Here is a 14,912-nt window from a genome sequence, read left to right as displayed (position 1 = left end):
CTTGTTCTCCACTGCCTACCCTGACTCCATGCACCATGGCCACACTGGACATATTTCAGTACCTAGAATGTCATGTTCCTCCCCACTTCCGAGTTTTGTATATACTGTTTCCTCTGCCTGGATTCTCTTGATCCAACCTGCAACTACTATAAATCCCTTCAGATCTCTCAGATCTCAGCTTAAAAATCACATTCTTAACAATGACTTCTCTGAGCCCACAAAGCTGGTGAGGGCTCCTTCTCATCACCCCTGAATTTCCTTACTTGACAATATGTGACAACTGTAATAAACTGATCAGTTGAGTAACTCTGTTTGTTGTCTGTCTCCCGAGAGAGAATGTGAGTGCCCCAAAGCCTGCTCTGTCTGTCTGGTTTCCTGCTCCGCCACAGCACAGTGCCTGGCTCATAGTAGGCACTCCACAAATACTTGCTGACTGACTACAAGGAGAATGTCCAGCTTTCAATGATGGCAGGCTAGATTATTTGGGCATATCCTCCTACTGAACACTGGATAAAAATTTAAAAAAAATTAAAAGCCCTGAAGAATTGGCAGTATAAAAGGGAATTGCCAGGACAAAATTGAGTGGCGAAGGAATCCAGGTAGGTAAGCCAGAGGAGAAGCCACATTTCCCGAAATATTTTCTGATCCCAGTGAATTTGAATTTTATTTTGATAGCCTCACGGAATGAGAGAAATAGAAATCAAATCCCAGGACACACACAGGTGGAGCATATAATAAGACACCTTCTCACACTGAGGTGAAACTCCAAAGGATACACCCTGGGACAGAGCAAACCAGATGTGGAACAGCCATCGTATAGCCTCACAAACTAAGTTCTCATCTCCCGGGTGGGCTAGGACACTCAAGCCTTAAGGCTGATTAAGGGGGTTCTGGATCAGCATTATTCCTCAGTGTTTGCCAGGAGCAAATAAAAATGCTCTCTAGTCGATGGTGCCTTTGTCCCAGCCCTCAAAATTTTCTTTCAGTATTTTCTAAAATGATGACCAGCACAAGGTCTAAGATGATCAGAACACAAGGAAGTAAGATACTATGAATGGAAACCAGAAGAATCAAAGAAAACAGAAATAGACCCTTAAGACTTCAAATGATTGGCTATAAAAGGACTGTGCATATCATGTTTAAAGAAATAAGAAATGCTTAAAAATAACTGCAGGCAATAGGAATCTATAAAGAGCAACATCACACACATGAAAAAAGAATCAAGTTGAATCTAGAAATGAAAACTACATAAACCGAAATCAAGGACTCAATGGGCAGGTTTAACAGCAGAGTAAGCCCAGCTGATAAGGGAATGAAGAAATCAGGGAAGAAGTAAAGAAATTATCGTAAATACAGCACATAGAGACGAAGAGAAAACACGGAAGATATGACTTGCAATAAGGGGGAAGAGAAGATCTTATAGATGTTTAATGTTGTCCCTGAAGGAGAAGAAAGAGGAAATGGAGCAGAGGCAATGTTCTAAGGATTAGTAGGTAAGAATTTTCTGGAACTTCTTACCTATGAAGGCATAAAGGGGTGCACTGAACAATTTAATGGTTAGCCATGCTTTGGTGATACAGCTCCATGTTTCGGAAAACTCAGAGCTCAAAAATACTGATGGAAGATTCTGGACCCAGTCAGTTCTTGGCCAAGGGCCATGACATCATATAATATCAAGTTCAGTGAAGCAAAGGACACAAGAAAGGGTGAAAAATCAACTCTTGACTGTCTCTGCCTCTACACGCACCCCTGCTTTCTTAGGAACTATTGAGCAGCCCTGAGATGACTGTAACTGCATCCTCCTGTTCCCTCATCCTGCTGTGGGCCTTGAGGACCAGTCCCTGGGAGGCAGCAGAATGCCGTTCCCCGTGGCCCCTCCACAGTGGCATTGGTGGGTGAGGTGAGGAAGGCCTCTACACCACCCTGATTCAGTACTGAAGGTGACATCCTCCTCCTAGATACTGCACCACTTCTCTCTTCGGATCCTAGTCTCCCTGATCTGTGGTCAGGCTCCAGTCTGGGCCCTCAGGTGGGCTTGGTGGAGACTTACTGACTGGCTGGCTGATACAGTCTAGTTCTGGCTGGGATGCGGGGATATGAAAGAGGAGGTGATGCTTTGCCATAGCTGAAGAAAGCTTAATGATGCCAGCACCATCTTCGGGTTCTCCAACCCAGGCCCCAACATGGGCCACGGAGCTCTAATGTCTCTCATCGTCCAGCCCACCAGCATTACCTACAACCTGGATGGCAAGCATCTAGAAGCTGGACTCAAGAGGCAGGAAGGGAATCACCCAAGCCTGGGCCCTGCAGCCCTTGGGCTCCCACCCTCGAACTTTCTTGGTCAGGAGAGTGACCTGGCTGGAAGGTGGGTAGTTGGTTTCTGACTCACACTCCCTCTTGGCTGCCAGGTGGCCTGGTCCTGGTCCTCCTCTGTGTGACTTGTTCTGGGAGCAGGTTCTCGTGGTTGCCCTGTTCTGGAGGGATACCCATTCATCATCTTGCCTCTGGGAATCCTGGCACACCTCTCAGACATGCTCCAACAGAGAGGCTGCCAAACCTGTGCCTGGTCACACAGCAGGTGTGCGGCAAGGCCGGGACACACATGGTCTCACACCCTCGGTGGGTGGGAACGCAGGCCGAGCCCCTGTGTAAACAGCATCAGGGCCTGGGTACTGGGAGCAGCTCCACAGTAGAGCCTCATTGAGGCCCTGTTCCCAGTCTGGCCATCCAGCATGTGCCAGATTCCCAGGCCCCTCCAAACCATGTGCTGTGGAGGTACTAGTCCCAATGGCTTGTTTCATGGGGAAAGCAGAAAGAAATGGCCAAGTGCAGTTGATCTTTCAGCCCATGACAAGTGAGAAGGGGGATGGTGTCACAAGGGCCCCCAAACCTGGTTCTGCGATGTCTCTGACATATCATCCCAATTTCTGAAATTCTCAAAGATGTTCCAAACAACATTCAGTTGATTAAATTCAAAAATTAAACACTAAAGTAAATTAACTTGTGGCATGTGGGGTGCAGGTGGGGGAGGAGAACGGTGTCATGGAATACAGCCAATAATGAGTCTTGGGCAAACATGAGCCTTTCACTCGCCTGGGTGGATTTGGGGGTGGAGGGCATTAAACTGTCCCACTGGACATGAGTGAAGCAGCCCAGGTGCTCATTCTGCTGCTGCCCTGGTCTTATCACTGGTCCTGGGAGAAGAGCTCCTTGGTGAGCTGCCAGGCCTCTGATGAGCCCAGGGAGCAGCCCAGGGAGGTAGAGGATCGGAGCAGGCTGCTCTCCTTTCTAGTTTGGTTCACACACACCCCGGGCAGCATTGCCCCACATAGTTACATAAACTGTGCATCACTCAAGATGCTCATCTCACCTCTGACACATTTCAGGCTGAGAGCCACCATCCGCACCTCCCCCTGGCTTAGGGGCCTGGCCCATGACTCACATGCCTCCACCACGCCTGGGTGAGACTGCTCCTCACATAGAGGCTGGTGAACTTGGGAATTGCTCTTGGGAGGACCCTTCCCCCTCCCAAGGCTCAGAATCAGCCCCAAGGGCATGCCCACGCCCCATGGTACCACTCTCCCCTGGGCGTCGCCCACGTTGGCCTGCCTCCTTTCTGCTGCCCAGCACCAAGCCCAGCTGACCCATGATTTAGGGCCTCCTGGCCCCTCTCAATTCCTGCTGCCCTGCCTTGGTTCGACAAGTGGCATTCAACTGCTTCCTGGGCTTGAGCGCAAGGTGGGCGTGCCCAAGAGCTGCCTGCCTTCCTTGCCTGAGGAGTTTGCTCATTAACTTGAGTTACTCTCACGTTGGGGCATTCCTGGCAGCAGAGAGAAAATGCAGAGTAGGTTCCGGCGCTCTTTCCTCCTGGTGGCCCCCGCTCTGGGAAAGCTTGGCTAAGGCTTCCTCCCACCTGCCTCTGTGACCCCCCACCCCCAGGACCCCAGGAGCTTCCCTTGTATGAGCCCAGTGAAGCTTCCCCGCAGAGCAGAGGGCTGCCTCCCTCCTCATTTCCTGGGCTCGAATGAGGTCAGGTCGGACAAATGGGAACCAGCTGTTTGGCCAAGCACTAAGATGGCCCAGTGGGGAGCTGAAGGAGGAAAGCAGGGAGGAGGTGCCTCCCCCACCCACACGGTGTGTCCTCCTGCTCCCCTGCCACCAGCAAGGAAAGGCAGGGCCACCCTACTCCCTGAGGGCCCTGCTTTCCAATGAGAAAGGAGTTAGCGGGGAGGCCGTGGTGGTGGGGCAGGGGTGTCTCAGGATTCGGGAGGCTGATGCCCCAGTGAGAACACTGTTGCTGATGAGGAGTCGGCACCGAGGTTTCTGCATGTGTATCAAGTTGAGGATCTTTTCCTGCACATGGGGCACCCTGGTTTGCTCTGCTGAGAGCAGGAGAGGTGGGATGACCACCATGCTCAGTGTTCAGGGTCACCGGCCAGAGGGCTCTGCACCTAGGAAGAGCTCATTAAATGCCTTCTAAGCAAATGAAAGGCATCCTGGGAAAAAAGTCTAAGCAAAATTAAAATGACTGCATGACTTGGTTTTTCTGGGTGTAAGGATTTTGCCCTAAATTATTCAGGTGACTGTCTCCCTCCATGGCACTGTTCAGGGACCCAGGTGTGCCCTCCCCTCCCCCTCTGACTCCTACTCTAACCCGCAGTGCAAGTGGCTCACAAGCTTTGCCTGTTTACCTTTCTCAACTCCCTGATGTGCCACTAGTTTTGCATACATTTTGCATGAAAGGAAACTGAAGCTCAGAGAAATGAAGAGACTTATGAGGGCCATAGTCAGTAAGAGGCAAAGCCAGGATTCAGCTGGTGCCAGGCCTGCACGGCCTGTGGCCCATCCCAACCGTGGGATGGGGTAAAGAGGGAGCTTCTATTTATCACCTGTGAACAAATTGCTTTCCTCCACCTCAGCGCACACCTCAAGCATGTACCGTGCCAGAACATCCAGGCATGGTGAATCTGCTCAGTCAGGACTGTTGCCCTACTAGGTGCCAGCACTCTGCAGGAGAACAGCAGTGGCCTTCAGCCCACACACAGTGGCCCCAGGCAAGTGGTACTTGGAATGCTGAATTAGACATATATTTAAACATTACAGACACCAGTGCCTTCAAATTGTTCTGGGATAAATCCTTTGTCCTGTGGACTCCTGGGGTAAAGCCAATTAAGTTACTGCCAGGTAGGGCTTATTCCCTATAAATCAGTGGGAATGTGGTCACACGAATTTTAAATATCAGATTAGAATCAAATTAGTGGGAAAATTTGGAACAAATTGCCTTCAAGTACAGTGAATGAGTCTATTTTTAAAATGTTGCCATACCAGGCAAAATAGTGAAGCAAACACATTTCCTAACAGCGAGTAGACACCGTGTTGGGAGTGATTTGTCATGCTTAGTCATCATAATTGCTCTAGCAAAACTGAGGAATCAAATAAAACGTGTTTGCAAATTGTGAAGCACCCAAGGAAGCTCCTTCAGACGGGTCCGAACCTGATGTTGAAGGTCACCGCAGATCCCTTTGGGGCAGGCACCCCATCCCTGACACCATCTTGCCCCCCAGTTTCTGGGCAGGGGCGGCGCTGCCATTGGCTGTCATGTGCGCTGGAAGGGCTGCCATAAATCAGCCACATTTCCTGTGACAGGGACACAGATTCCTGGGGGTTTGGGGAAGCATGCTGGGTTGGCTCAGCAAGGAGGTGGGGGACTCTTTGAGGCCTCCATGGCTGGGCAGGGAAGAGACGGCGGTTGCTTGAGGAGAGGTTTTCTTTCTGGTGAGAGCTTGGCATGTATTTTGCTAAGTAGCAGAAATATCTTCAGATCTAGAGGGCTCAGGACAGGTCCTGATGGTTCCCTTCAGGCCCTGTCTGGGTTCCTGGGTGATATGCCCAGGCCCTAGGCCACTGAAGTTGGCCACTGGTGTTTCCACCTTCAGGCTGTAGTCCCTCAATAATGACTTTCCCAGTCACCCTGGAGTCAGGCCGAGAGGGGAGATGCAAAGGCCTGAGAGGCTTTAACAGCAGAAATGCTGGGATCCAACTGCCCTGTGTATCCAGCAGCAACCCGGCTCCAGCAGCCTTGGGACATGCTGGCTCTGCTTCTCCCTGGTCCTCTCCCTTCTCCCAGAAATCCCACCTCCTCCCTGTACACCCTCCTTATGAAGCATGACCATCTCCTGGGGCTTGGCTGGATCCTGGTTCTGTTGGTAAACTAATCCCACAGAGGTGTTGAGGATTATTTGGAACTGGATAGGTTCATGGGCCAAGAAGATGGAGCCTAATTTCTGGTGTCTCGACATTGCCTCGCGCAGTGATAAACCCTGGTCCTTCAAGCCCCGGCTTGGTGGACCTCAGGCCAACTCATTGGACTCTTGAGTGGAATTGGGGCTGATGGTGAGGATGTTTCTTAAAGAAGGAGAGAGATGAGTTGCAGGGAGATCCATGTATTCAGAAACATGTATTAAAGACCTGCTGCAGGCCAGATGCCGGACGTCCGCTGGGACCAAATTCGGCAGGAGTCCAAGAAAGGCAGGATCCCAGGTGAGTTCATATGATTTGGCTCCAGGAGCTCATGGTGACCTTGGGGAGAACAGTTTCTAGGGAGGGTGAGGGTGAGGGTGGAGGGTGGGGACAAGGAGACAGGGAAGATGAAGGTCAGAAAATAGCTCTTTGGATGTGTAAGAATCACAAAGGATGTTTTTTAAATAAGCCAGTTCCCATCCCAACTTGATAGATCTAAGAAAACTACATTTTAAGCCCACCTTGGGTGGACCTCCAGACCACAGTCTGAAATGGGGCTATGCAAGAGTCTGGCTTCTCAGCTCTGCCTAAAACATCCTTCAGAACAGCAAAAGATTCTTTTCCTGTGGTCCTCATCCAACCCCTTCTGGGCCAGTTAAGGCAACCAGGCAGTGGACCCCTGCTCCCCTAGCAATCATGCCTGCTTCTGAGAGTTTGGCTGGTCTTGCCCAAAGTGCCTGCCGCTCTGCAATCTAAGGGGAACTTCTGGGGCCTGGGCCTCATGGAGTTCCCCAACACCATCTTCTGCTATTGTCAGGCATGGGCAGTGGGCTTAGGCACAGTAGAAAAAGAGAAAGGGCATCTTTGGAAGCCATCATCCAGGGAGGCCTGTTCCTAGTGGGCAGGGACAGAAGGCTAGAAAAATAATAAATAATAACAAAAGTGAAGGGAAGCATAGCTCTGAAGTGCCAGAATGGGGCTGGCCGAGGCTGTGGCTGCCTGAGTAATGGGTTCCACATTTGTCTGGCTCTGTCTGCAGCAACCAGGATCCAGGATACACAGTGGGCCTTGCAGGGGCCAGCGGGGACAGCTCAGATGTGGCCAGATCTAGGCATACCCTTGTGATGGTCACATCCCCGGCTGGCTACAACATGGCTGAGACCTTGCTGTGAGCTCCTGCTCCTGCCCCCTGGCCTCCCCTCTGCCCCCTCACGTGCTCCTGGGTCCTTGCCGGCCAGCACAGATTGTTCGCGTTATTAATGCCGTTTTCCCAGAGATCCCATCTGGCTTTTTAATTACTCTGGGATGGTGCTAGGATGCTTTGATAATGAATTGGTATCTTTCCTATGTCTCTGCTTACGTCAGATGCTCCATCCACAGAAAGGGGTTGGGGGAGGGGAGAAGTGGGGGTATGGAGGCAAGGGAGACAGCATGAATGTTCTGTAGACAAGAAATATCTCTCAAAGGTGCTGGTGGTTTAGTTCCACTTAAAGAAAAGAAGAGAAATGCCTCCCCTATCTGCCGGCATGGGAAAGAAACAGAGGGGATACTGTTACTGTCCAGGCAAAGACCCTGTCCCATGTCTGCAAAAGGCCTGAGGGGACCTAGCAGATGCCTTGAGGCCAAGTAAAGTCAAGGTTTCTGCTCCCCCTTGACTGGTACCACGAGTGCCCCCCCTTCTTCTCCTCTCCCCACTGCCCCCTCTCCCTCCATGAAATCAGCAGCTCATGGAGGAGGTCTGGCAGGTTCCTGCCTGGGAAGGAGGGGGCGGGAGGCCTGGGAGGGGCAGACACTCCTCACCAGTCCCAATGGCTCATCACAGGTGTCAGGGCCAAACCCCAAGTTCACAAATTCCCAGGAGATCCAGGAGATAAGGGTGATATCTGTGACAGTGCCCAACCATCAGGAGGCATCTGGCAGCAAAGGAGCACCTCCCTCTTTCCCTTCTGTCCTTGCTCCTTCCCTGGAGGCTGGCTCCCTGAACAATGCTTTCAGGGGACTTGAGGCTCGGGGCAGTCAGCCAATGGGGGTAAGGTGGCTGCTGCCTCTCATGGGAGAATGTAAGGTAGAGGCATCCAGGCATGTTGGACTGGGTCTGTGACCAGGTCTTGGGTCAAAGCTGCTGCCTCCAAGAAGCCTTCCCTGGTGGTCTCTATGAATACTCTGAGTTACCTCTTATTGCACTTCTCATCTTTAAAGCACATCTCGGGGCCACAGAGCTTTGAGCTCCCTGAGAGTAGGAGCCAAGGCTACTTGCTCCCAGCTGAGTGCATCCTTGGCACAGGCCCTGGCACACAGTAGGCATCCAATAAATACTTGGGTATGTTTGGCTCTTGGAGTAGTTCTTGATGAAGGCTGCAGTCAGGAGGGGAAACCTGGGGGGCCCTGCAGGAAGCGGTGGGTGGTGAGAAGCAGCTCTCCCTGGGGGCCCCTCTGGCTGGGCACAGAGCACATGCTGGGCAAGTTCACCCCATGATGGCCCCTCCCCCCAGCAGGCTGCTCTGTCTCCTGGGGCTACACTGGGGCTGGCTGTGGTTGGGTCCCTCTTGTCCTCAAGAAAGCCCGCCCTGGACCTCAGGATCTACAGTAGGAGGGGTACCTTTCATGGGCTGACAGCTTTGATAGAGGAAAGCCCTGTGGTGGGACAGCGGGAGGGGAGGGACAGGAGGGAGGACAGCAGGGATGCCCCTCCCATGCTTCTCCTGGGATCTGTTCTGGGGGCAAAGGGGGAAGCCAAAGCTTGGCCCCCTCAAACAAGAAAAACTGGAATTAGCACTGAACTCAGAGAGGGTTTGCTGGGGCCTAGCAAGCTGTGGCCTGTCCCAGGCCTCTAGGCAGGCGCGGGGCTCTGCCTCGGTTCTCAGGGCGGCAGGCAGGCTGCCGCCTCCACACGGGGCTCGTGGCCTTTCTTCTGCCAGGGGCAGCCATGGGTGAGGAGGCAGCAAGACATGGGGCTGGGGGGTGGGGGGTGGGAAGGGGGCAAGTCACCCACCATTTACCATGCGGGCAGGTAAAGCTAAAACTTTCAGAATTTAAAAAGAAAGTGTAATTTCTCGAAACTGTCCCAGCCCACAGTTGGCATATGCTGTAAGCTGCTGAAGTGAATACTCTCAGCATGAAAACAAAAGGTAAAGAGTATTTTCCTTGTACTAGCAGAGACAGTAAACTCCCAAGGCCCTGCAAGCCTCCTGGACTACTTCCTCCCAGGCCCTGTTCACTGGGGCACAAGGGGTGCACCCTCCCCTGGTTGGCTATTACTGCGGCCAGTGGGATGTGGTGGCCCAAGTTGGGGGCTTGGTGCGGGGTGGGTGCAGTGGGGAGGGCAGATGCTGGGGCTGGCTGCTGGACAGGTGGTGCGTGGGGCAGCCTTGGGCCCCCTTCTTGGGGTCGGCTGGGTCAGGGCAGGTGTGCAGGGTTGGGTGGAGAGGTGCTCAGCCTTCAGGCTGCCTTTCAGGGGCCTGCTGGGGTGGGCTGCAGCCGCATGATCCAGAGCAAGTAAAGAGAGGTAGAAGGTCATACTGTTTGAGACCTTTCTCTGCCCTCCCAGGGTCCTGCTGGAGGCCTGTGGCCAAGGCAGGTGTGAGGAAGGCTGCCCCAGAGCTGGAGCTGTTACCTATCTGGAAGAGAGTGTGGCCAAAGGGCCCCTGGAGCCTGGAGCTGCTGGGCCAGGCCTGCCCAAGTCCTGAGGAGGCTGTCGTAACTTCAGGGAGATGGGGCCCTCTGTTCCTCCCAGGGGCTGAGGAGAGGCCACGCCGGTCCCTATTATGACTCCCCCAACCTCTCCCATCAGACTCTCTCTTCAGGCTTTGGGCTTTCTTGGCTTGGAACCTTATTCTCCTTCTGCCATTTATGTGCCTTGGTTGGGAGAAGTCACCCCCTTAATATAAAGTGGGGTTCAGGATGGAAGGCGCTAATGAAAGGCAGAATCTCAGCCAGAGAATATGCTGTGATTATTTACAAATGTGACCTGGCCCAAAGAAAACCTTGGAAGTAGCTTTACTGGTTTTAAAAAGACACCAAAATTCACTTTGATATGTTTATATTATAGATATAATACATAAAACATCTAGCATGAAACTCTATGTTCTCCCAAAAGAAGAGAACCAAGCTGTCCTTCCCTGCTCCCAGCCCCAGCAATCTGTGCATGCTGGAAGCCGCCTCCCTTCCAGACTGGGAGCCAGGGCCCCTGGAGGGACAAGCCTGTAGGCAGCCCAGGCCAGAGGGGACCTCGGCCCACTGCCACCCCCAGGGAAAGCTGGGGGAAAGGGGAAGCCCATCTCACTTCTTTGGTTCCCCTGGGAGCAAAAGCAATCCCAAAACCCAAAGGAAAGAGAGCCACAGACCCTCCCTGCAGCTGCTGACGAAGAGTCTCATTTTGGCAAGTATCTGAGCAAAACCAAAACAAAACAAAAACCAAATAAAATGGTGGCTTAACATAGACGTGCACATTCACATTGCACAAGGCACCACTGGGACACAGAGAGGCCAGATACAAATGTTGATATCGGCTGATAAAGCAAAATATTTGGAAAGCTTCTCATAATTTCAGTCCCTATGGGATGGACTGATTGTGCTTCATGTTTGTATGGCAATGCTGGCGACATACAGTACAGACAAGGCTGATGGTCCCAGTGTCCCTTCACCCCCAGCCCCCACCACCAGACCAGATTTCTGGGTTCCCCTCTTTTACCAGGCTACCACTCCCATGAACACATGTCCTTATGGCTAACCCACAACCTAGCTTTCTGATCTGACCAGGGACAGGGGGCTCCTAGAGGTCACCTGGTGATCCCATCTCAGTGAGTTCTGCCTGGGGAAGCCCAGCCTGTTGCAGACTGGGAGGTTAGAGGAAAGTAACTAGGGACCCTCCACCTACATGTAAAACTAGGGGAACAACCTTAGGTTCAAAGCCCCAAGTCCCTGTGTTTCCTTCCCCTCCAAGGACGGGCACTGAGGAGGGGCTGAGGCTGGCTTGTCTGGCTCTCTGCAACCTGAACCTTCCTCTTGTTGTGGACCTGAGCCCCTTCTTCTGTCATAGGGACCTGCTGCAGCCCCAGGAACGAGGCAGGAACCCTCCAAATAAAATGACAAGGCACGTATTTGCTCCCCCTACTCGGTAGGAATCAGAGCGGTGAGTTTGCATTTCCAAGGCACAAGGCTATTTCTTAATACTAGAGTTGCGGGGCTCCCGGCTGAGCCCCACAGAGCTTCTCCTCTCTTGCAGAGAGAAACCACTGCCTGACCTCATCTTAGACGCACCGAGTCTGGCGCTGAGGAAGGCAAGGGGCACGCGCCGCAGGCCAGGCCTTCAGGCGGCACCGGAATCTCCTAGTCCTGGCTTGCAAGGGTCGGGCTTTTGAGATCAGGAGACCCGAAACCACTCCCTGTGTCCCAGCCACGGGCCGGCCCAGGGCGGTCCCGCCGCCGCGCCTCACGCGCAGTTACCCATGGCCTTGACCAGTGAGCTCTCGGGCAGCTGGCGAAAGATGCCCCGCAGCGTGTCCAGTTCGCGGCTCAGTTGTTCCACCCGCTTGCGCAGGCGGTCATTGTCACTGGTCAGCTCCAGCACCTTCTGCTGAGTCTCCACGTTGCGCTGCTTGGCCTTGTCCCGGCTCTTGCGCACGGCGATGTTGTTGCGCTCGCGCCGCACCCGGTACTCGTTGCTGTTCTTGTCCACCGACTTCTTGGCTTTGCCCGCGCCGGCGCCGCCACCGCCGCCCGCTCGGAGGTCTGCGTGCCCGGCGCCCAGCCCCTTAAGCCCGCCGCCGGGGCCTGGCAGGCCAGGGGCGCCAAGCGCGGGCGCTGGGTGCGGGCTGGGCACGGGCGTGGGCGGCGGCGTGGGGTGGCCAGGTTGCAGGTGCATGGTGGTCTGGCCGCAGTGCGCGATTTGGAACTGGAGGTGCGGGGCGGCCAGGTGAGCGGGCGGCTGGTGCGGGTGCGGGTGCGGTGGCGGCGGCGGCGGCGGCGGCTGGTAGGGGAAGAGGCCGGCCAGCGCCAGCTGCTTCGCCTCGTCCTCCTCGCGCGGCTCCTGCTTGATCACCAGCGGCCGCAGAGCCGGCGCCCCGACGCGCTCGTACAGGGGCTCCAGCCTGCCGTCCAGGTAGCCAGCCGCCGCGCAGCCGTAGCCGGGAGCGGGGCCGTGCGCCCCTCCGGGCATGACGGCGCCTCCGGGGCCCACGGGGGTGCCCGGGTAGTCAAAGTCACCGCCGCCGCCTCCCGCGGGGGCCGCGGCCGCCTTGGCTTTCTCCTGCTGCCTGCTGTGCTGGAACAGGTCGGCCAGGAACTCGTCGTTGAAGGCGGCCGGGTCGATGTAGGCGCTGATGTCGATGGACGTCTCGTGTTCGCAGATGCCGCCCAGCGGCTCCGGGGCGGCAGGTGGGGCCGGGGGCTGCGCGGGGCCCGCGCCCCGGGGAAAACTGAAGGCGGCGCTGCTGGGCGCGTGCCGGGGGCTCTGGAGGTGGCTGCTCATGGGGGGCCGCGGCTCCGCCTCGTAGAAGTCGGCCGACTCCATGGGGCAGCTACAGTCCTCCCGGCATGGCGAGCCTTGGCGGCCTCCAGCCCCCGCGGGGCGCCGCTGCTGCCGCAGCCCACCCGGAGCCTCAACCCGCTCGCGCCCGCTCAGCTCCCGGTCGCGAATGGCCAGGCCCGCGCGGGCCTCATATTTATACTGGGGTAGCCGTCGCCCTCTAGTGTCCAAACCGGCTTCTGACCACAGGCGACGGCGGAGCAGCGCCTCTTGGGTCTTAGCGCCTGCCTGCTGGCGGGGAGGTGAGTGGGGCTCGTTAGCTGCGCTGGCGGGGAAAGGCCGCGGCGCCACGCCCACTGCCCCCTGCTCCGCGAGCTGAACAGTGACCCGAGCTCGGTGCTCCACCCTCGGCCGAGTTGTTGTTCCAGCGCACGTGGTCTGTGGCGGGGGGCCCCCCCTCCTCTGGCTTCCCCAAGGTACCCGCTTTCAGCCAACGGCCCGGGAGCCCGGGAGCATTCAGACGCCGCGCAGGGGTTCTGTGGAGAGCCAGTCTTGGTTTCTGAGCCACTGTGGTGCGTACTCTCTTTGAAAGCTAGAACCAGTCCTAGGTGGACTGGGGACTCTGGAAGGCGGCGGCGCAGAGAAAGGGCCGGGGTTGGGGCGCAGGTAACAGGTTTAGAAGTTCGGGCCAGCGCACACAGCCGTGTGGAGAGGCGGAGGGAAGAGGCCCGGAGCGCGGTGATTTTGCGTCTTTATCTGCTCTCCAGGCGACCCCACCGATTCCATTCAAAAGTACTCTCCCCAGCTACTGTCGCAGTGCTCCAGGGTCCCACGGGCTTTTCAGAACCGGGCGCTAGGACCCCGCGTGTAGCGAAGGGAAGGCGAGGCGGCCGCCTCCGGGGAGGCTGGAGGACCCGGCCGGTCTGTCCGCTTGGGCTGGAAAACTTTTTCTTGTTAATTACTTCTAACCGGAGCGCTAGGGTTGCTAGGCGCGCAGGGCTGGCGCTGCTTGGCCGCCAGTTTTTTCCTGCGGGACCGCCCGAGCTAGATTCCAGGGCTGGGGTACCGGGCGAGGTGGGGCGCACAGAGAGAGGAGACGAGCTTGACTCTGGGGCTGGTATTCCAAAGTCGGGTTGACTGTCAACTGGGTCTCAATTTACTGCCTTCTGCCCTACTCGCCATTCAAGGGATCTCTAAGGCGGGAGCAGAGGTGCAGAGGGAGGTGGGGCCTCGTCTCTGAGCTGCCAGTGTCCAAGTATCTACTGAGAGAACCCTGCCGGGTGGTTCATAGGGCGCTGCGTGCCTGGGATTTGGGGGAACAAGGCAGCGATGCACGGGTGCCCGAGCGCTGCACCATCCTGGCACTCACTGCTGCCCCGGGAAGGGGTTTATGGCAGCGCGTCTCCCCAGCCACGTGGCGCCTCGCTCCTACTAAACCGGGGTCGCAGGGGCGGGCGGTAGGGGGGTGTTGTGGGGGTAGGTAGGGGCGGGGGAGAATGGGTGGAGGAGGAGGCAGGCGGGTACCCGTGGGACCTCGTGGGCCTGCAAGTCACCCCTGTCTCTATCCCCCACGGTTCCTTACGACTTAGTGTACTGCCACCTGAGTGCTGGCTGTGGGTGTGCCCTCATGATAATCGCCACGCTGTGCGGGTCAAGACCCCCTTCCCAGGCCGCAGGCTTCCAAAGCCTGGCAGGGCGCCACAACCCTCCAGGAGCCCTCAAGGAGGTGCAGCGCCAAAGCACAGGGCCAGGGGAGGCTGAGCTTTCACTGTGGTCACAGTAAAGGAGCAAGCTCGTCTAGGGAACGCATACTGTGCTTTAATCAAGTTCCTATTCAACATATTCCCGAAGATTAATGGCCCAAGTGCTTCACTTTTTGGTCTAGAGCTCATACAGAAGGTATTTTTAGCTTGATGCTTTTGGACTGGGAGTAAAAGTACATACATTAAATAAACAACCTATGTGACTCTGTGGGCCAGATGCAGGACCCATTTATACACCATGCACTTGTGGAGACCAGGAGGGAAAGCCAAAAATAGGGGGTGGGATTTCCATTTTTTCTGCAGTGCCAAAAGTAACGGCCTGGCCCAGTGTAGGAACAAAGAAAAGGCTACTGAGATGTACTGTTCTGAGCATGTACACCCGGTCTCCTGCCTGGGGTTGCTGTTTCCTGTGCAAGCAGCAGGAATGTCTCCTCTTAGGTTGG

The 14,912-nt window shown here is 55.5% G+C and overlaps 1 protein-coding gene across 1 annotated transcript; it reads right to left on the bottom strand.

The window, feature by feature from the left end:
- Positions 1-10,262: 10,262 nt before the first annotated feature.
- On the bottom strand, positions 10,263-12,896 carry CEBPA (CCAAT enhancer binding protein alpha). The gene has a single exon (XM_037021588.2). The coding sequence runs from the start codon at positions 12,749-12,751 to the stop codon at positions 11,672-11,674; it is 1,080 nt and encodes a 359-aa protein (XP_036877483.1). The 5' UTR covers positions 12,752-12,896; the 3' UTR covers positions 10,263-11,671.
- Positions 12,897-14,912: the final 2,016 nt, after the last annotated feature.

Source organism: Manis javanica, chromosome 17 (assembly GCF_040802235.1).
Source record: "Manis javanica isolate MJ-LG chromosome 17, MJ_LKY, whole genome shotgun sequence".
Lineage (NCBI taxonomy): Eukaryota > Metazoa > Chordata > Mammalia > Pholidota > Manidae > Manis > Manis javanica.
Note: the sequence above shows the minus strand (reverse complement) of the source record. Positions and strands in the feature narration are given on the sequence as shown.

Coding starts and splice junctions, on each gene's coding strand:
- CEBPA (XM_037021588.2), bottom strand. CDS start 12,751: ATGGAGTCGGCCGACTTCTACGAGGCGGAGCCGCGGCCCCCCATGAGC.